The sequence below is a fragment of the Choristoneura fumiferana genome, chromosome 19 (assembly GCF_025370935.1).
Source record: "Choristoneura fumiferana chromosome 19, NRCan_CFum_1, whole genome shotgun sequence".
Taxonomy (NCBI): domain Eukaryota; kingdom Metazoa; phylum Arthropoda; class Insecta; order Lepidoptera; family Tortricidae; genus Choristoneura; species Choristoneura fumiferana.
Window position 1 is genome coordinate 3133514 of NC_133490.1, and position 23340 is coordinate 3156853.

The following is a 23340-nucleotide window of genomic DNA, read 5'->3' on the forward strand; positions in this document are numbered from 1 at the left end:
GGGCATTTCATTTTTCCATTATGGCAACCCTACTCTCGTTCGTAAGTCCTAATTTACCGCCCTTAAGATATAATTTACTATTATGTTATCATTAACTTTAACTAGAGGTGTATTTTCTTACTCAACCTCGTATCTCAAACAACCCTGCAGCTGTGCCTGCAACATTTATACGTAGACAACATGATGAGACTTGCTAATCAATGATGATCTATTCCAGAACCAGATCCCATCCTACGAAGGCTGACATCATGAAGTTCGTGACAGATAACTTTGACCCTGAGGGTTCAGAGTTCGAGAGGTGGATTCCGGACGACTGGAAGGAAGATCCTAGTAAGTCTTATCAATCTTTAAGGTCTTCTAGTACCGTAACATACCAGCACCGTAATAGGAATGTGACAGGCAAAAATATAATTCTTTGTATTGAAAAGTATGAGACTATGCAGGTGGTAGGACCTTGTGCAAGGTCCGCCCGGATTGCTACCACCATCTTGCTCGCTAATCCTGCCGTGAAGCAGCAGTGCTTGCATTTGTTGTGTTTCGGCTTGGAGAGTAAGACAGCCGGTGAAATTACTGGCACTTGGGGTATCCCATCTTAGGCCTCTAGGTTGGCAACGCATCTGCACTACCCCTGGTGTTGCAGATGTTTATGGGCGGTGGTGATCTCTTACCATCAGGAGACCCACTTGCTCGTTTGCCATCCAGTCGAATAAAAAAAAACTAGCACGTTTCTTAAGAGTCGCCAGTACGCTCGCCGCTGGTCGCAGTTTCCATTTTCATACAAAAGTAAGTTTCGTTGCATCAAACTGGACGGAGCATCAAAAACCTGCGAAGAGCGTGTCGGACACGCCCGAAATAGGGTTCCGTAGCCATTACGAAAAAATTAAGTAATATTTTTCTAAGGATTTCGTATTTTGTACGGAATATTCCAAGTTTAGGTATATCCTGAATTTTTTCAAATTTTTGCACCTACCGGTATGGGGGGGGACACACTCGATTTTAATCAAAATTTGCGCTTTAAAGTTGAATATTTTGCAAACAAATCACTGAATCGAAAAATCGTTTATGCAACCCCCTGGTTTTAAAAGACCTATCCAATGATACCCCACACTACAAGGTTGGATGAGAAAAAAAAATCACCCCACTTAACGTCTATGGGAGGTACTCTTAAAAAAAATATTTTTATTTTTTTATTGTACCATTTTGTCGGCATAGTTTCCATATATCTTCGTGCAAAATTACAGCTTTCTAGCATTGATAGTCCCTGAGAAAAGCCGCGGACGGACAGACAGACAGACAGACAGACATGGCGAAATTATAAGGGTTCCGTTTTCGTCATTTTGGCTACGGAACCCTAAAAACGGTGCCGATATCAAAGTCAAAGTCAAAGTCAAAATATCTTTATTCAATTTAGGCTATAACAAGCACTTATGAATGTCAAAAAAAATCTACCACCGGTTCGGAAAAACCTCTGCTGAGAAGAATCCGGCAAGAAACTCAACGAGGTATATATATTTTTTTAAAACAGATTTACAATATTATTAAATGATATGTATACATCACAAGTATTTAACACAACTTTATTTTTAACACATATGCTTCCTATGGGTATGACACGCCTTTGACAAGTTGTAGTCCGTGTCGCGTTACATTCCGTGCCTGATACGCTCCTATTACGGTCATGATATGATGACATACATTCGTATTATTCATACAATTATCTGCCCCGACTGGGTATAGAACCCGGGACCTCAAGCTTCATAGCCAGCCAGGTTCTCTGACCGCTTGCGTCCGGTCGTCAAAATTAAATAAACACACGAGTTGGTTTTATTCATTTTTTTTAAGTACGAAATTATCTACTTATTCTTTTCAACAGATTTCTACATATTAAATATAATGACCCGGATAACTCACGTCTTAAATCGAGTTTAGCTCGACATGTTTCGGGCTAATCCGTAGCCCTTCGTCTTCGGAGCAACGCGACTCAGCGGCTGCTGCAACACGCGTACTGCGCGCCGCCGCTCTGCTCGCGCGACTACCCGACGAAACTGACACCGGCACACAACCGGGTAGCGTTGCTTCGAAGACGAAGGGCTACGGATTAGCCCGAAACATGTCGAGCTAAACTCGATTTAAGACGTGAGTTATTCGGGTCATTATATTTAATATGAGTGAATCTCACGGTAGTTTCATGTTCAAGATTTCTACATGCGTGAACAATGCTAATGTGAACTAATTTAATAAAAGTCCGAGGAGTAATCAAGTCAATAGCATGTAATTTTAACAAGTCACGTATTATATACATTTATAGTCGAGTAGCGTGAAATTTTATATTTGTCTCAGGCTTATTAGTCGAGTATTAGGTACTTTTTATAGGTACAACGTGTCTGTGCCCTCTGGACGAAGATGAACAGAACGTGTCGATTATGATATATATATCTAACCTATATACCTAAAAGGTTAATTAAATAACTGAAAACTTCAGACACCTCAAAAATATTTTTTATTTAAAGCGAGTTGATCGCATTTATTATTGAATACCTTCAGTATTTCAAAAAATATTCGTATGTTATGATTAGTCAGAAATTCTAGTCTACATCCATAACTTAATTTTGTATTTGCCAGCTGCGTTTCTACGTTTTTAGAAGAAAGCAACCTAGCTAAAGTATTTCTCTCTAAAGTATTATCTTAATATAATAATAATAAATTAATAATAATAATAAATAGTTTTTTATAATAAATAGATAAATTAATCAATTAATATATAATAATAAATAAATTAATTAATATTATCTCGCTAAAGTATTATCTTACGAGTAGAACCGCAATGAGGGCTATCGTTTTTTGTCTCACTAGATGGCGCACTGTTGCGTGAGGTTTTTAAGTATGGCTTTCAAAGTCTGTTATTACGGACGTGAAAACAAAGTTTAGATTAAAATCATATTTAATACACCTTAAAACCGTACCATAAAAATTTCGAGCACGTCACAGTGTTGCATAGTCCCCGTTTTGTTCGGAAAAAAGGGAGGACAAAGGTTTCCGAAAGACAAAACTGTCTCAAAACACAGACATTCATTGCCCCGGAACGCATATTTGCCATAATTAATTTCAGATATTGCAAAATATTCACAAAATTATTCTAATTATAAATAAACCCGCGTAGCTCACCCAAAAACTATGAGATTTGACATTTCGGAGACCTCACGCTACACTAGCGCCTCTAGTGGCGAATTCATTCGCGATAGCCCTCATTGGAGCATGTTGCATTCGTAACTTTTAGTCTGGGCACAATAAAAAAGGTTTATAAACACAACCTAATGTAAAACATCATCATCATCATGTCAGCCGAAAGACGTCCACTGCTGGACATAGGCCTCCCCCAAGGCTCTCCACTCAGACCGTCTTGTGCTTTCCGCATCCTTAACCAGGATCCTTAACCAGATCTTAACCAGGTCGTCGCTCCATCTTGTTGGAGGCCTACCGACAGCTCGTCTCCCGTCCGCGGACGCCATTCAAGAACCTTCAAAACATAAATTAGTGTTAACAGCACCCCGAAACTCAGTAAAAAGCTGCAAATGGTGTTAAAATCATGATAATCGGAACGATTGATCTTTAGGCCATACGAATCAATTTGACCCGTAGCACGGAAAAAAAGGAGAGGAGTTATGACGTCTTTTTTTTTTGTATAGGAAAATATGTTTTTGAAAATACAAACTGAAATATAGATGCACAGAAAAACCAGAAAAATAAGACCATCACTGGGAATCGAACCCAGGTCCTCGGTATTCCGTACCGCGTGCTATACCGCTACACCACTGATGGTCAATTTAAGTTTTACGGGATGACCGTAAAAGTAAAAATTTGGAATTGAAATATAAAATACAAAAAGATTCCAAAAAACCAATCTTAAATATGTTTTTGTTCTGAAACCTATCGCGTGTGGTATCTAATGAAAGGGCTTACTAAGCCGAATCTAAAAATATATCACATCATTATATTTGAGTCATTCATTTTAGGTATATTTTACAAATAATGATTCAACCGTATCATATCTGCAGGAGCCCAAACTTGGTATGTTTTGAAAATTACTTTTAATTTTAATTTAAAACAAGTGACTGAAATACAATGATGTGACATATTTTTTTCCTAACTTAATAACTTAATATTAAGTATAAATTGTAACACATTGTGCATGTAAATGTTACATTCGATGGAGGAGCGGTGTCTCCTGACACAGGTATCTTAATACTTAAAAGGAGGAACCAACCTGTAAACCTGCTAAATTGAGTAAGATACTGAATAAACTATTTTTCATTTTCATTCATTTTCAGTTTTAGAATCGACTTAGTAAGCCCTTTCATTAGATACCACACAGGCCATAGCGCAAACCACTAAACCGCCATGGCTTGATCCTACACTACAGGAATGATTCTCACTCTAAACAAGCCTCTTATTGATTCATCACGTGTTCCAGGTTTCCTGAAGCAGATCAAAGACCCTCAACTCCTGGAGTGGGCGTCTGAGCTAAACCGGCTCTGGCTGCAGCTCGGCAGAAAGATGTCCAAAGATGTAGAGGAGAACCAGGAACTGTACTCCATCATCTATGTCAAGAATCCTGTGATAGTACCGGGTAAGAACATACAAAATATGTAGTGAGTAATAATGTTTTAAAATTTCGTGATTTTTATTAGTTAAATGCCAGTACCTGGGCGACCGAGCTTTACTCGGGCTAAAACTCTTTAATAAGCTTTTTCCCAGATATAAGATCAATCTAGATCGATTTGTTACCCCCGAAAACCCCTACATGCCAAATTTCATCAAAATCGTTTTCGAGATCCCCGAAACATATAATATACAATAATTGCTCGTTTAAAGGTATTAGATAGATTAGATCACGTTACAAGAGTAATAATGACCTCGCCGTTCCGACCACATTGCAGTGGCCGTGGTCACGAGTAGACTGACTGAGGTCATGTCTCCTTAGCAGTGCGAGTCCTTCGAACTACCCGCACTTGGTCATTTTTAATTGTCACCCCATCACAACGACACACAACACTAACAACGTCCGACCGTCCCTCGGAACATACATCCCGACGCCGACACTTATTTATAACAGGATTCCACGAAGATGAAAGCTTGTATCCATCGTCCCGTTTGAAATTTTTGTTCTTTTTTTGTTTCAACCACTTCACGCACAATTTTTGAGTAGAAATGACATTCTGTGGAGAGAATTTTGGGATTGTGAAGTTCAATCCAGTGCCCTGCACCCGCGCTGAAGGAAAACATCGTGAGGAAACCTGCACAAACCTGCGAAGCAATTCAATGGTCCGTGTGAAGTTCCTAATCCGCACTGGGCCCGCGTGGGAACTATGGCCCAAGCCCTCTTGTTCTGAGAGGAGGCCTGTGCCCAGCAGTGGAACGTGTATAGGCTGGGATGGATGGACTCTACTAAGGCATTTTTCACCCTTCCAGGTGGCAGATTCCGGGAGTTCTACTATTGGGACTCCTACTGGATCATCAAGGGGCTTCTGCTGTCGGAAATGAGAATGACTGCGAGAGGCATGGTCTCCAACTTTATGGATGTAGTCGATAGAATCGGCTTCATTCCCAACGGAGGCAGGATATACTACGTTATGAGGTACTTTTTCATTAAAGTTAATTAAACAATGTACTTTATACGGGATGTACAAGGTGCTAATTAAATAACTGAAAAACTCAGACACCACCTTTTTATATTTTAAGTTAAATTACTGCAATTTTTTTCATTTAAAAAAATGTATATTACTAAGGGGCTGTTTCACCATCCATTGATTAGTGTTAACTGGCGGTTAGGTGTGATGCCGTCTCTATTTGTTTTGTTCGAATAGACGGAGACGGCATCACATTTAACCGTCGGTTAACACTAATCAATGGATGGTGAAACAGCCCCTTAGTCTACTTACTTCTATTTAATTTCTAACTCATAATTTGTACTTGACAGTTGGGCTAATCAGGTTTAAGTAAAAAAAAAATACTGACTCAAAAACGGCCAATATTAAAGTATTTAAATAAATCGTCACTACTTTAAAAAAACTCGTACCTCAAAATAGATAATTTTTCTGAGTGAACTTTATGAACATTACATTAAGGTTCAATTTTGTTGACATATTGATTTTAGATACGAGATTTTTTCAAAGCAGTGACGAAAACCTTGCCAAGACATTTAATTAGTCTATGCTGCATTCGTAACTTTTAGACTGGGCACAGTGAAAGAAAGGGATTAAAAAAAAGTTTAGTGTAATGGATCTTACTCCCATATTAAATATAATGACCCGGATAACTCACGTCTTAAATCGAGTTTAGCTCGACATGTTTCGGGCTAATCCGTAGCCCTTCGTCTTCGGAGCAACGCGACCCGGTTGTGTGCCGGTGTCAGTTTCGTCGGGTAGTCGCGCGAGCAGAGCGGCGGCGCGCAGTGCGCGTGTTGCAGCAGCCGCTGAGTCGCGTTGCTCCGAAGACGAAGGGCTACGGATTAGCCCGAAACATGTCGAGCTAAACTCGATTTAAGACGTGAGTTATCCGGGTCATTATATTTAATATGAGTGAGTCTCACGGTAGTTTCATGTTCAGATCTTACTCCCGTTCCAGAACAAACTACTTTCAGGTTTTCAGCTACGAATATTTAATGAAAACCTTGTATCATGGCCGGCCTTAGCCATATAGACGCCTCGGGCAAGTCATGCCTTTGGCGCCCTTTTTGATACAACAAGTGACGAAATGACTTATCACAATTTCAATGGTTACGGACATAGTCGAAGAGACATAGAAATTTAAGATTTTCAGACTTTTATAACGTAGGACGTCCACCAACTAGATAGATGATCGACCTGGTTAAAGCCGCGGGTTCACCCTGGATACAGGCTGCTTCCAACCGAAGCAACTGAAGCTCTATGGGGGAGGCCTATGTCCAACAGTGGACGTCCTACGGCTGATATGATGATAATGACGTGTTTAAGTTTTTTGTTCTTAGATTGTTATGATACGTACCTAGTTTTTTTATGGCCTTATTATCAGTTATGCGTATTTTTGACGTAATTTTTGTTGTAGATCGCAACCCCCCCTCCTAATTCCTATGGTAAAGGCGGTGGTGGACGACTCCGACGACCTAGAGTTCCTGCGCCCGCGCATCCACACCTTGGACCGGGAGTTCGACTACTGGATGACCAATCACACCATCGACGTGGAGCATGACGGCATTATGTAAGTTTATTACAAGCTTTTCTTTAGCTTGCCCTGTTTGTTTATTTATTTACTAGCTTTTGCCCGCGGCTCCGCCCGCGTGGTATTCGGTTATCGCGCGCTGTTCCCTCGGGAACTGTGCATTTTTCCGGGATAAAAAGTAGCCTAAGACACTCTCGGGCCCATAAACTATCTCTATGCCAAAAATGACGTCGATCCGTCGCATCGTTACGGCGTGAAAGATGGACAAACATACAAACACACTTTCGCATATATAATATTAGTTTGGATATGTCGTGGACAAAAATTAGGAAGCCTTATAGGATTATCAATTGACTATTAGAATATCGAGATGGCGGCGAACGCCGTGTGTGTGACGTAACTACTCGTTGGCCGGAGCGTCATTCTACTTCGGACTGTAGGGTCGACAACACCAGGCTAATGATTCTGTCAGTTCGTCTGTCGATTAGCTCTGTACATACTCTGATTGGTTTTGTAACTTAATTATTATCGGCTGATGAAATAAAACAAGTGTGCTCCAAAGGACCGAGAAGTACCGACATCATTAACGCATCCTGACGGAGAGGCGGAAGTACCCTCATTCCATACATCATCATCATTTCCTCATCACCAGCGTCTCGAAATATAATGTTTGGGTCAAATCTTGGAAGCTAAATTTGACCCACTTCCAGTAGTCCGATTTACTTGAAATTTGGCATACTTATGTAAATTTGGTGACAATACAATAACCTGATAGTCACATCTTGGTGGTCCTGCCAGGATCGTCTCCGCTGATGGGAACTCCTCAATGGTTAATGGCATCGATTTGAAATTTGGTACGGATATGTTGTTTAGATGACAATGCAAGTACAGTTAACAGAATTAAACAATAAAATGAAATAAACAACAAACACAAATGAAACAAAAACTAATAACAATACCAAAATTAAAACATACACGATTTTGTGTGTGACATGAAACAGCGGGCCGCGGCAAGCCAAGCAGTGGCCCTTATAGAAATATATTGATTTTGATCACAAATTATTTTATTTTAGACATACAATGCTGAGGTATAATGACATGTCACAAGGCCCACGGCCGGAGAGCTACAAAGAAGACGTCGATGTTGCCAGGTAAGCTGTTTAATGGTAATTTGGAATTAATTGGTCTATTTACACTAGTTCCATTATTTAAAGGACTTCAGATAATAGAATTAGTGGGAATGTTTTTTCCGAGTAGTTCTATTTTATTAATAATCTAATTTTTTTTTTGTCAATCTACCTTAAATGGCTAAAAGTGGCTCCGAAGCGGTAACGTTTCGTGTGCTCTGCCTACCCCATTTGGGAATACAGGCGTGGTGTTTGTGTGTAAATTATTTTTCAAAAAATCTCAGTAGTACCGTAAATGAAAAAATTGCATTCAGTAATAATATAATATATAATAAAATATCATTCCGACCAGTTCTATTATCTGAAGTCCTTTAAATAATGGAACTAGTGGAAATAGACGTTTGTAAATATTTACCATAGAAACCCCAAAAATCCTAGTTTTCTTAATAAATCAAATTTCATGTCTGTAGACTTAAAGTCACCTGTGTTGATACAAAAACCCAGTTCGACGTCTCTCTCTCTATCTTCATACAAAATTATGTCAGCTCTCAGTAATCTGCAGATACAAAATTTATAAATCAATCATTTGTTTGCAAGACTTGCTTGTGACACGTAAGTAATTCATTGAATCAGGCGTTACTTTGCGGAGGTCCATATCAATGAACTGAAACCATTACTTTGCTCACCCCCGACCTTATGATAGCTTTATGCAAGAAATGTGTGTTCATGCAGTTCCTCCACCTCCACACTGTAAGAACACACACAAACCCATCTATCACCACCACACTACACTGACGCATAAATCACACATTTCTTGCATAAACGTATAGGTAGAGTCATTCACGATGCGCCTGCCGTGGTTCTTATTACAATGTCATTAATGGCTAATTTTGACAAAATCACGCGTCTTCGTGGATGGCACTAGGTATAGCTATCATAAAATCGCGGGTGAGCAAAGTGATTGTTCCAGTTCATTCATACGTAAGTCTTTCTCTGTCTAATATTGAATTTGAAACCTTTCTAACTCTGTTAAAGTTATGTTTAGGTAGCTTAAACCCATATGTCTACTGTACCCGCATGTGTACAGCTGCTCAAAAGGAGATTAAGACGACCTGTCTGCAATTTCATAGATCTAATTATAAAGTAGTAAAAGATGGAGTCGAATGACTGTTTCGCACAATTTCACTCCTGATCTGCCCATTGTACCTGTCTGTGTACACCGCTAAAATTCCAAAAAAAAAGGTTAAATTTTTCTTCGTTGTTACTTTGGACCTGTTTCACCACCCATTGATTAATTTTATTTGACGGACAAATGTGATGCCGTCTCCTTCTATTCGAACAAAACAAACAGAGACGGCATCACATTTATCCGTCAAATAAATTTAGTCAATGGATGGTGAAATAGGGGTTAGTTTAATAAATAACATAAACACAAATAAAACAAAATTTATTTTGGGCGTTAATGCGTTTTTCCGTTCGTTAATACGCATTGTGAAGCTTTGATTTACAAAATAAAGAAAAAATAGTCAAATACCGTTTAATAAAGTATAACACAAATTTCAATTGTAGCTCAAACACATTAATTATACTTATATCAAGATGATTCAAATCCTGTCGTTTAATCTTGAACGACAAACGAACATCCAAACTTTCGCATTTATAATATCCGCCGCCGCCGTCTCTTTCTCAAGCGATACTTTGAAGAGGGACGGCACGCTGAAAACGTACGTAGCCTAAGATATAAAGTGAAATGAAAGGCGTCCGACTCTTTCTTACCATGGAAATGTATGTTTTCAGACATTTTGAGAGCAACGACAAAAAGGAAGAGTTGTATGCTGAGCTCAAAGCTGCAGCCGAGTCGGGCTGGGACTTCTCTTCTAGGTGGTTCATTCTTAACGGCACTAACAAAGGTATGTTTATTTAGTTTAGTTTATTTATGCATTATATTACATCATAATTTCCATAATTATGTAAAGTTACAAGAATTTATATTATAGTCTCCAAAGTTAATACAGACCTGTTAAATAAAATTAATAATAATATAAAAGTAGTAGTAGACGACCAGATGGCCTAGTGGTTAGAGAACCTGACTACGAAGGTTGAGGTCCCGGGTTCGATTCCCGTGTCGGGGCAGATATTTGTATGAAAAATACGAATGTTTGTTCTCGGGTCTTGGGTGTTTAATATGTATTTAAGTATGTATCTATATCTATATAATTATATTTATCCGTTGCTTAGTACCCATAACACAAGCTTTGCTAAGCTTACTTTGGGACTAGGTCAATTGCCAATTGGTGTGAATTGTCCAGTGATATTTATTTATTTATTTAAAAGTAAAATGTTAAGAATGAAAAGTAATATAGTAAAAAATAACAATTAAAATAAGGTTGGTTGTCCACTAAGGATTGTCATAGCAAAAATATAGTAAAATAATCATTAAAATAGTACATTACTGCCGAGGCCGGGAAAAAGCAATTCGTGGATGAGTAGAGTTTGACGGACGAAGCGTAGCTGAGTGAGTGGCGGCCCGGAAGTGTTTTTTTTTTAATTTGTGACAGTCTATAAGGAAGAACTTCGTGTGCTATGTTTGCGACAGTTAGGCGGACATTTTCAAGCATATTGGCGAAAACAATATTTAATGTTTAACATTCTGAACAATTACAGTGAGACTATCATATTTAATGAAATAAATCCGGATAACTCACGTCTTAAATCGAGTTTAGCTCTTGCCGAACCAACATGTCGAGCTGAACTCGATTTAAGATGTGAGTTATCTGTATTTATTTCATTAAATGTTTAAAATGTCAAGAATCTAAAATAATAGTACTTTAAATAATCTTCTCTTCCAGGAAACCTGACGAATCTGAAGACCCGCTCCATCATCCCGGTAGACCTGAACGCCATCATGTGCTGGAACGCCGAGATAATGCGGGACTTCCACCTTCGGCTTGGGAACAAAGCGAAAGCCGATTATTACAGACAGGAGCACGGGAAACTTATGCTGGCCATAGAAAAGGTAATTCATATCAAAATAATCAAAAATCAAGACGTTTATGCCGCAAAGAGCTCTTTTACATGTCACTTTTTAAGGTTCCGTACCCAAAGGGCGCCAACGGGTCCCTATTACAGAGACTCCGCTGTCTGTCTGTCTGTCCCTCCGTTTATCACAGGGCTCTATCTCTTGAGCCGTAACAGCTAGACACTTGAAGTTTTCGCAGATTATGTATTACTGTAGCTGATATAACAACAAATACTAAAAACAAAATAAAATTAAAAATTAAAGGGGTCGTCATACAAGAAACTTGTTTTTTTCAGCGTTTTTTGGTTGCTAGGCGTTGTTAGGCGTTGCTAGGCAGCCAAAGTACCTGCCGGCAGTTGCTAGGGGTTACGCGAGTGAGCTTGCAATAGAGTTTTCAACAAAAACTTATTACTGGACTGTTTTTAAAACATACGACTACTTACTACGTACTTCATGTACCTACAAGTCCGACTCGCACATAACCGATTTTTTGTTAACTGTGCACTATTAAAGTCAAAGTCAAAGTCAAAGTCAATATTACTTTTCTTAGGTGCTATGGCATGAAGACGTGGGTGTCTGGTTGGATTTCAACCTGGAGTCAGGTCGGCGTCGAGACTACTTCTACCCTTCGAACGTCGCACCACTCTGGACGGGGAGCTATGACAAGGGTCGAAAGGAGTACTACGTTAACAGAGTCATTAACTATCTGGATATTAGTAAGGTCAGTATCGTATTGGGTAGTGTTAAAATGGGTCCCACTGGAAAACATTGTTGTAGCTGACCGCAATGTTATACTGAGTGGGACCCAATTTATGGTTTGCCATGTTCATTTGTGTTTATTCTTTCCTTGTAATGTACGTATATCGAATATGTGTGAATGAATGTTTCTCTCTCTCTTTCTTATTGGGTAACTCGATACTAATGTCGAACACACACACACACCCACGCACGCACGCACACACAACCCACCAAAAATTAAGTCGATTTTTAAGCCTTTTGGAATGCGTTTGAAATAGTTTGAATACTCTCTTACTATAACATTTTTTTTAATAAGATTATGTTATATTTTTGTTTATTTTTCAAAAATTATTAAGGCAACAAACAGTCAAATAGTTGAACATAACATTTAAGACGTGATAAGGTCCTGGAATGCCATAATACGGCCTCTGTTCTAAAATTTAAGAACATCCTCAGGTGGACATTTACGAAGGCGGTATACCGACGACTTTCGAGCACTCCGGCGAGCAGTGGGACTACCCTAACGCGTGGCCGCCCCTCCAGTACATAGTGGTGGAAGGCCTGGACAAGACCGGCCAGCCTGAAGCACAGCGGCTGGCGAGGGAAATGGCTACCAAGTGGGTGCGGTCGAACTTCGCTGTGTGGAGTCAGAAGACTGCTATGTTGGAGAAGGTACGAGGTTTGAAGTTTAAAGCGAGGGTTCATCTCTTCCCTGATTTTAATGAAAATTTGCACTTTAAAGTTGAATATTTCGCAAAAAAAAACAATGAATCGAAAAATCGTCTTAGCAAACCCCTAATGGTTTTAAAAGACCTATCAACGATACCCCACACTATAGGGTTGCATGAGAAAAAAAAATCAACCCCACTTTACGTCTATGGGAGGGGTACCCTAAAATATATTTTTTTAATTTTGTATTGTACCATTTTGTCGGCATAGTTTACATATATATCCGTGCAAAATTACAGCTTTTTAGCATTGATAGTCCCTGAGCAAAGCCGCGGACGGACGGACAGACAGACAGACACGGCGAAACTATAAGGGTTCCGTTTTTGCCATTTTGGCTCCGGAACCCTAAAAACAGAAGATATAATATAACTAAAACTAACAGTAAAACTAAATTAAGTGATGAAACGAAAGAACACCAAAAAGGCCATCGACTCACCATGTGCCGCAACGCTGCTTTTCTGTGGAGTCCAAACGTTAAACTATGTATGTACGGACCAGTTCCTTTGCCCCGGTCGAAAGTCGAAAAAACAAACACATTATAATATTATCTTCTTTTAGTGCCGAAAAGCACATAAAGGGCCACAATCAGCATGATGCTCAGCGTGACCATTTGGCCCCTACCATTGGACCATTTATCTAATAAAGACCATTTTTCAGTACGACGCAACCATTTTCGGCGGCTTCGGCGGCGGTGGGGAGTACGAACTACAGACCGGATTCGGTTGGAGCAACGGCGTTATTATGGAGCTGCTCACCAAATACGGAGGTTGTGACCATTTGGCCCCTACCATTGGATCATTTATCTAATAAAGACCATTTTTCAGTACGACGCAACCATTTTCGGCGGCTAAAGTACGAACTACAGACCGGATTCGGTTGGAGCAACGGCGTTATTATGGAGCTGCTCACCAAATACGGAGGTTGGTTTCTTTAATACTATATGGAGAAGGTTCTTAATAATAATCTTGGGTCCTGTCCGATCAGATATAGGGATAAGAATCCCCTCTATTCATAAATTAAATGACTAAATATACCAGGTGACTTAATTATTCCAGAATATTTTGGCAGAAAGTTGAATAAGAATGACTGAACATGCCTGTAAATATTTTTCAGGATGTTTTAATTAATGTTGACAAATCCCACTAAAATTACAAATGCGAAAGTTTGTGAGTATGTGTGTGTGTAGGTTTTTGCTCCTTCTCGCCCGCTAAAACGACTGAACGGATTAAAGTACGAATCTTGTCTAGATAGCTGGACTTCTGGAATAACACATGGGCACTTTTTACCCTGATATTCTCGCCGGATAGGGATGAATCTCGAAAACTCAACCGCTGGGTCGTGAAATCTAGCACAGTTGTTTTATGAGCAACGTTAATGAAATCCACAATGTAAATTTTTGTGCTTTCATATGAGAATTAGTAAAATCTCGGAATTTTAATACATCTGCCAGATGTTTCCATACCATCGCTGTAACATAGTCTTGCGTCGAAGGGGTAACAAAATTTTGCATAAAAAATCCAGTGAAAATAGTAACCCAGCCATATGTTTTAATATTCGGAATAGTTAAGACTACTTGTATTTTGTATGATAAAGATAACCTAACCTGAGTTTAGAGTGTTAAAAATAATTAGCGGGCAGCATTGGTAATGTCTAAGAGCCCCTGGTTTTACCTATCAACTCCCGGCGAATATTCTAGAAATAACATTTTCATTAGGAATATGTGACAAACAACTAGAAACACCAATTTCTTACTTTTCGGGGATATCGGTTGCATTGTTATGAAAGAAACAAAAATCAATTCTATAAGGCAAGAAACCGACTTACAATGTATACCAGAAAAAAAAAAATACCCAAAATACAGAAAAGTGAGAATTTGTCATTATTACAAGTTTTTTTATTAAATTCCATTTCAATTCAAAAAGCTTGTAAGTGAAACAACTGCCGAAGTTTCATATTAATAGTAATGTAAAAGTGTAATGTATTTTTTTACAATGAACTGAGCAGCGAACCGCCGAAGATGTAGTGCACTAGTTCATTAACAGCCTATTCACTCCAGCCTTGAAAAGCTCTATTTCGTATCTTTAAAATAATGCACTTATCTTTAGATCGCTAGTCACATCAGAGTTGCCATGAAACTTCGGTACGCCATTTTTGTTAAAGCGACATTTTATTAATCTATTTTTCCATTCATTCCCCATTCACCGATGCAGTTGGTCCTATAGGTATGTCATTCATTCACTGTTAGATGTCGTTCGCATTATAGTAGATGATTGAACTTTGCAAGAACTTGTTATGTAAACTCTAAGTACCTTTTGCATCCGTATTTTTTTGTAGTTTTATATCGTACCCTAATTATTTAATTACTATAGAGTGGCAGAATATTCCAAATTCGTTAATGTGTAATACCAACTTTGTAGTATATAATATAATTCTTGTAGGCACTATTATACCTTATTATACTTAATTATTCCTTCATAATTCAAAAAATACAAAGTTTCTTTAGTTGCATGCTATTGATGTTATTGGTGTTTGTATATTAATTTTTCTTTGCTTATTTATTTAGGAACGGAGCTACTATATTACAAACAGCTTATATGTATAATAACTTTTATTGGTTTATAATATTTTAACTTTTTTCACAGATATTTTTTAGTTTTATAAGTGTTTTGCATGCAGTGGGCGCTTCATCTGGGTTTTGTGGCTTAGTATGTAGATTTTATATTTTAGGATATGGAATATTGTTTGTTTCTTATTTTAAAATTTTTAACTCACTGGTATAGCGCACTTGACTTAGATATGGATTAACATAACGTTATTTTTAAGTGAAAATTTATGTTCAGCAATTTCTTAATTCTCCTTTGAATTAGTCTTTTTTAATTAGGAAAGCGCAGATGAGGCCAAAAGAGTAACTAAACAATAAAAGTGGTAATTAAAAGTTAAGATTATAGAAAATTGCGCTATATTTTATTTTACGTAAAGACCATATTAATGAAAGGTAAAAAATATACAAAATAGTTAAAGATGACACATATTTCTTAGAATAATAATTAATTATAATTATTACAAACATGCCAAATATAAAGATTTTTTTGAACTGACACTTGTTAAACGGTTGTTAGTTTTTCTGTAAGTAGGTACAGTTAATGAATCCTGAGATATGTATGCATAGGAAAAATTGGTCTAAATTCAGTTTTTACACAACGGATAACCTGAATTCCTCTCTTTTCTGTTTTTCTGTGCATCATGTCTCAGATTTTCGATATGGTTTCACGGGATACCCGTAAAAGTAATAAATTTGGAGTTGAAATAAAAAATACAAAAAGACTCCAAATAACCAATCATAAGTTGCTATCAAATGAATACTTATGTCGCTAAAGTCGAACTTTCAAGTTGACAGACACGTCTATTGGCATTATTGTTTTGTGACATGCAAAAGTAAATTTCCAACCGATTTTTTTTTCTTCGCTAGTTATATCTGTAGCTTCATAATAACTTTGGGTTATGGCAAATTCAGGAGTTGTCAAATACCTTATTAGAGTTTGTACCACAAATTCAGCAGTTGTCAAATACTTATTGGACCGTGTACCACAAATTTAGAAGGTGTCAAATGCCTTATCTGAGCATAAACCACAAATCTAGGAGTTGTCCAATTCCCATATTGAGCATTTACCACTTTAGAAGTTGTCAGACGCCTTATTTGAGCGCGTACCACAAATAGATGCCAAAATACCTTATTTGAGCGTGTACCACAAATTTAGAAGGTGTCAAATGCCTTATTTGAGCATAAACCACAAATCTAGGAGTTGTCCAATTCCCATATTGAGCATTTACCACTTTAGAAGTTGTCAGACGCCTTATTTGAGCGCGTACCACAAATAGATGCCAAAATACCTTATTTGAGCGTGTACCACAAATTTAGAAGGTGTCAAATGCCTTATTTGAGCATAAACCACAAATCTAGGAGTTGTCCAATTCCCATATTGAGCATTTACCACTTTAGAAGGTGTCAGATTCCTTATTTGAGCGCGTACCACAAACAGATGCCAAAATACCTTATTTGAGCGTGTACCACAAAACCCTGCGAAGCGTCCACCGGTCTGACCGGTGCCCGTTTCTCAGGCTCGCTGACCGCAGCGGAGGCGTTCGGGACACGGGCAAGCGGAGCTGTGGCGGCGCAGGTCGGCGCTGGCGGAGTCGCCACGGCGCTGCTAGTGGTCGCCGCTTCCTTGGCTGCGGGGACGATTGGGTGAGGTGAGTAAAAAAAAAATTTTTTTAATAAAATTACCACTTGGTGGCCTTGGTTGACCTATGGCCTCTCAAGCGGAGGATCGTGGGTTCAAATCAAGGTTTGCACCTCTGATTTTTTCGCAAATGTGCGAAATTACATTTAAAGTTTACTTTACGGTGAAGGAAAACATCGTGAGGAAACCGTTCAGGTGCGTGCGTGCACAGCAGTTCAAAGATGTGTCTGAAGTTCCCCATCCGCACTGGGCTCACTTGGGAAGTATAACTCAAGCCCTCTCATTCTGAGAGGTCTATGCCCAACAGTGCTGCAGGACTACTACGAAACTCGAAGTTCGTATCGTACCGTCCCCCTCGCTCTCGTATTAAATAGTATAAGTGGCAGAGGAACCGCATGACACGAACTTCTAGTTTCGAGTTTCGTAGTAGCCCTGCTGCACTGGGAAGCTGTGATGATGATGATGACGTCAGCTAACTGAGTGTAGGGCTCGACACGAGTGTTGGGCGACGTGTTGAGGCTCGTTGGGTTTTGGACTCTACTACGGTGTGTAATGTAAACTCATCCGATGCTACGTCAAGAGTGTTGGTAGTGACTTAGACGAGAGATATGTACCCACCCAGGCAAAGTTACAGCTTTATGTAGTATTAACAGTCATAACGCAGCTGTAATGCTGAGCCGCGGTCTGACGGACAGACAGACAGACGAACATGGCGTACTTAGAGGGCTCCTAAAATTGTGTATTGTTATTGCGTTATTTCACTACAATTTTAGGTAATCCATTTTATTCTTGGAAAAATATTATGTACAGTCAAGGTCATAAATGTATGTTCTCAAAACATCAAAAACATCTATATACCTTTATTCTACTTACCATAAGGTCTATGTATACATATATTTGACGCTATATATGTATAGATATTTTTGCCTTCGGGTGTACTTACTCACATCTAGGTACTAAAGATAAAGATAAAGATAATATATAAATATATATAGATGTACAATAATTTTATGTCCTGTCCTTCATGTCTTGCCTTTCAGCAAACAAATTTTTACTTATGAATTTAAATAATTATACAATAAAAAAATAGGAAATAATTAATTGATGTCATTGTAATACAGGATTACTAATATCTGCTCTTTGTTTCAGATATAAACATCTTTATACCTACTACCGACGTGTGATACACAAGACCCAGACAAAGTAAGATCATTCCATTATACTACGCAATGTTCGGAAGTATCTGTGCACCTGACTGTTTGATGTCATTCAAAGTGGAGAGTCAACAAATAACACAACCAAATAACATTACCACACATGCGTTTGTGTTGCTACCAGTACTACGTAGATACACGATCATAATTAAGGTTTTCACAGAGGCGAAATATCGCTAGATGGCGTTAGTATCGTGAGCATTTGACGTTTGACGTTTGCTTGCGATTGGCTCATTTAGTTATTTTTCTCAAAAATGTCCGTAAAAGTTGACATTATTCTTTACATATCAGAAGGTGAAGTGCATAGTTTATGGTCAGCGAAAAGTTAAAAAGATTGCAGGCGCGCTAGCTCGACAAAAATGAATTAGCGCGCCTGCAATCAGTCACATTTTTTTTAAAGTTTAAAAGGCCATGGATATGTTGGCACAAGTCGTATACAGCCAAGTCTAATGGCCGGTATCAGGTATTTTGTTGGAACCCCGGACTTTTTCTATTGGGTCTGAAATAGCTTGTGGTGTTTTCGGTGGAAAAATACACCTGCAGTTTATTTTTAATGAAAAAAGGCGGGAAAGCATAAGAAAATTATTGGAATAAAATTAAATTTTATAATATATTTAGAGAAAAAGTAGTAGTATAGAATACTATTTCAGAATTATTCACCATTTTTGAGAAAAGCTTTATATTAGTCTCGGCTGGAATAGCAATTGCTGGCTTCGTATTAGTTAAACGGACTCGCAAGCTCGTCCGTTTAATACTCATACTCAGCCAGCAATTGCCTACTTCCAGGCCACGACAATAATCTACTATAACCAATCACGAGCAAACGTCAAACGGACCTCTCGATACTAACGCCATCTAGCGATATTTCGCCTCCGTGAAAACCCTCATTGCATGGACATCACTATGATGACCACCATAGAATCAACGCCATCTAGTGAGATACGAAGAACACATGGAACACGACATAGACAGCGACAATTCCTGCTTCCAAGCAAATTATGAACGAATCTGTGTACGAACACGAGCCGGTAATGAGGGCTATCGCGTATGAATTCGCCACTAGAGGCGCTAGTGTAGCGTGAGGTCTCCGAAATGTCAAATCTCATAGTTTTTGGGTGAGCTACGCGGGTTTATTTATAATTAGAATAATTTTGTGAATATTTTGCAATATCTGGAATTAATTATGGCAAATATGCGTTCCGGGGCAATGAATGTCTGTGTTTTGAGACAGTTTTGTCTTTCGGAAACCTTTGTCCTCCCTTTTTTCCGAACAAATCGGGGACTATGCAACACTGTGGCATGCTCGATATTTTTATGGTACGGTTTTAAGGTGTATTAAATATGATTTTAATCTAAACTTTGTTTTCACGCCCATAATAACAGACTTTGAAAGCCATACTTAAAAACCTCACGCAACAGTGCGCCATCTAGTGAGACAAAAAACGATAGCCCTCATTGGGGAAATACGCATTTTCAGAAAAAAAAAGGTGCACAGATACTTCCGACAATCTAAGATAGCGCAGAAATATTTCGTTCAGTATTTAACTAAGCCTAAATACATGCCTCTGTTTAGGGGATAATTAGAAAAGAAACCCTGTTTCCCTACCCTATAGATTCCCTATTTTTGTCGCAGAAAAACATACAAGCTTTTTTAATTATTTCTTAATAAAATTTACATTAATACAGTGATAGAAAACCCAATATAACACTGTTGACTATGATAAATTAAATTATTTCTAAGGAATTTATTTAAAATTTATAGAATTTGCTTATTTACTTAGATATATATTTGTATTTATAGTATATAACTTACATTTTAAGGATGATTCAATATTTAAAGTGTACCTAGTTAATTAAAGCAGATTTGACTTAATACATCATCGATATTAGTTTTGATATTACTTTACTACTATCTTGTTTGTGTAACCGTAGTATCAATAACTTTATTTTTTCATTCATCTCTCTGCCTAGGGATAGGCAAAGGAAATGTTATCCATACAGCCATATCTGTTGTTAGTATAGTAACGTGAATAACATTATATTACGTCATGTAAGTCTTATGCCCTTGTTGCCGAACTGTTAATGACATAAATGTTAATGTCATATGTACTTGGATCCCTATAAAAAGTAGGCTAAGGTTTATGGTGGTAAATACATTCATTTTCATGGTAACCCCCATATTATGTTAAATTGTAAATAAATAAATTATTACCCAGTGACTTTGATATTATAGCATCATGTTTAAAGATTGTGATAAATTGCAATGTATTATGTATATTAGAACTAAGTATAATAATTAAAAATCGATTAAGTAAGTGTCAAAGTTATAACGGTATTTTATCACATAATATTTTTTATTGTTCAAAACTTTTTTCTTGCTCGTTATAATTTTGAAACCTACTTATATTCATATTTAGGTATAATAATGGCATGAATATTTTTTGTGCATAAGGCGTTTACGCTTAGGAACGCATTATTTTATTTTTGACGTAAGCGCCATTTTTGTGAGTTACATTATTTAATTTTTAATATATACTTAATTAAAATAAAGAAAACTTTAGTATTTGAAAGATATATATTTTTACAATTACACATTGCACAATAACATCACTTCCTAAAAAACATTAAATTGCAAGTTTTTACGTCAAATCGAAAGTAAACAAAGTTTTTTAAGTATATAGTATTTCATTGAAAAAAAAAAATGCTGCGTTCATTGAAGGAAGTGTCAATAATTTCTAGATTGCAAAATGACCTAGCAGTTAAGAATGGCGGTTAGCATTGATTGACTCAAGGGACGACAACTACACAACACAATGCTGGTTTTGTTTGGATTTATAAATACTTTGCTTCAATACAAGGCCACGTGTAACGATTTTTATCCAGCTTTCGGACGTCTGAGTTAAATTATGTTCATACCTATTATGATCTAATACGTTTGCAATCACTGCTGCATCCGCCATTTCTTTCTACCGCCATCTTAAAGCATTTGACGGAAAAAATGCTTTTATGCTTGCAAGCATATGCAAACTGTGGCCATGCAAAAATAAGTCCAATTTTTCCCTCTATTCATCACCTTCCACTGTCGGGTCGGGTTGCCGTAATAATTTTTGCATAATATTTAATAAAAATGGCCAATCCAGTCACACTTTGGCTTAGACTATGAATCTACCCTAATCTATTTTAGAATTTCAAAATTTTTAGGTAATCATTCCAGGCCAGACACAATCAATCCAAAAGGAAATTACATATTTTTAGATTTCGCAATACGATTTAGTATTTGGAATTTTACATATGAAAAATCACAGTATTTTCCATTTTATATCTTGTGTCCAGTCACTTGTCATCTTCAGACACCGCATCTAGCGACCATAACCAAGATATAAAAAAAATATAAGAAGTATACGCATGTACATCCATAGGTATATCAATCAAGGTTCATAGTAATAGGCGGAAGACTGATGCCTCGAGTAGTCTCGACATTGAAATCTTGCCTATAAGATTACATATAAACATCCTGTAACTTCCTTAAGTTATTTCCTTTTAAAATACAAGCAAGGGCTTGTTTGATCACATTAGATAAGTTTTTGTTATCTGTCCCATAAAATGTTTTAAATTTATCAGAGTGGCGGAACATGGCCCAGTCATACTAAGTGATAGACATAAATCAAAACACACATCTTTATTCCTCAAAAAAATACTAAACCATTAACCAATGAAAATCAATGTGATTCCAAAAACTAACCTAATTGTGAACTTTTCTAATTTAACAAATTTTCTGTCGGATGCCGCTAATTTATTATTTGTTTCTTGCATCGCGCATACTTAATCGGCTCGTATAACCGTCTTAAGCGTCTCCAATTTTATTTTGGACGCCGCACTCCAAGCGTTTGATTAATTTACACCTTGCAATTCTGAAGGTTTGCTTTAAAAAATACGACTTTAAGTGCGAGTCCCGAGTAGACAGTTAGTAGATTTTTCTGGAACATTTTCTTCACCTTGTGTGGTTCAATCTAGCCATAATCTCATGTCGTGACTGCGCGTGCGCGAGCTAATTCTAATAGGTTGTCTGAGACACGTCCTGGCTTAGTGCTGACCGTCGTTTACGGTTTTTCTAGATTACAGCACTAGATTGAACTCGATTTAACAGGTTTGTTTTAAAACCCCTGGAAAGTACTTATTTACTTTGGCGCTTAGGAAATTTTAACGCGATAGAACGCTCGATAGCCATAAAAATACATCACGTTCTAACACACAGCTTGTATATTCTCTTTTAATCTAAAGAAAATTAAGGAAGTATTATGTACTCACTTATACCACGGAGTATGTATATCCTATAAAATTTATTCCTTTATATTCTTGAAGGTTTGACTGAAAATAATTTAACGTAAAAAGTTTGTTTCTAATTAAATTTTAGGTAATAGCCGCTTTTAAATGATCCGCAAGTCGTATATTTGTTTCGAATATCTTTGCAAAGAATATCCTATTTATTTCTATGTGCGTTTAACTCTTTTATAGTTCCTTTATCTCTAACTTCATTTCGTACGTAACTTCCTCAGTATTCTCATAACTTCCCAGAGCAGATCAGATTCATACAGGATGTTCTATTTATAGTCAAGACAATTGTCGCAGCGGGATACATCAAACGTATTGCGACTTAAATTAATGATATACGTTTCCTTTTTGGGATCACGGATAAGGCAAGGGTTTAAATTCATAAAGAAAGTAGATAATACCAGAAACAGAGTATACAGTTGGAAAAAGGACCTTTTTTATATTTTAATCGGCGCTTCTAAATTTATTCAAGCATCAAAACTTTTTAAAAACAATATCGTCTTTTCAAAAACAATACCTTAACCGAAAATGTGTACAAATAATCTAGAAATAAGGACAAAATGTTAGAAATAGATTAGGATGTAAACCTGCTAATAGTTTAAAATTTCTGTTGGGAAATATCAAGTATAGCTATTTAGATTTGATAACATGCGACGTTTCGTATTTTGAGATTCTTAGTGATTGTCTTCTAACCTTGGCTCAAATCCTTTTGCATTCGCTTCTCCGAATTAAAGCCGCTAAAT

The 23340-nt window shown here is 37.4% G+C and overlaps 1 protein-coding gene across 1 annotated transcript in view; it reads left to right on the forward strand.

The window, feature by feature from the left end:
- Positions 1–23340, forward strand: part of Treh (Trehalase) — a 67735-nt gene that overhangs the window by 33441 nt on the left and 10954 nt on the right. The window contains exons 4-14 of the mRNA XM_074102863.1: positions 218–330; positions 4472–4627; positions 5470–5635; positions 7084–7236; positions 8271–8348; positions 10122–10234; positions 11174–11340; positions 11894–12064; positions 12538–12753; positions 13468–13576; positions 16930–17056. Of these exons, the coding sequence (XP_073958964.1) occupies positions 218–330; positions 4472–4627; positions 5470–5635; positions 7084–7236; positions 8271–8348; positions 10122–10234; positions 11174–11340; positions 11894–12064; positions 12538–12753; positions 13468–13576; positions 16930–17056 (1569 nt within the window). The remainder of the gene's footprint in view (positions 1–217; positions 331–4471; positions 4628–5469; positions 5636–7083; positions 7237–8270; positions 8349–10121; positions 10235–11173; positions 11341–11893; positions 12065–12537; positions 12754–13467; positions 13577–16929; positions 17057–23340) is intronic.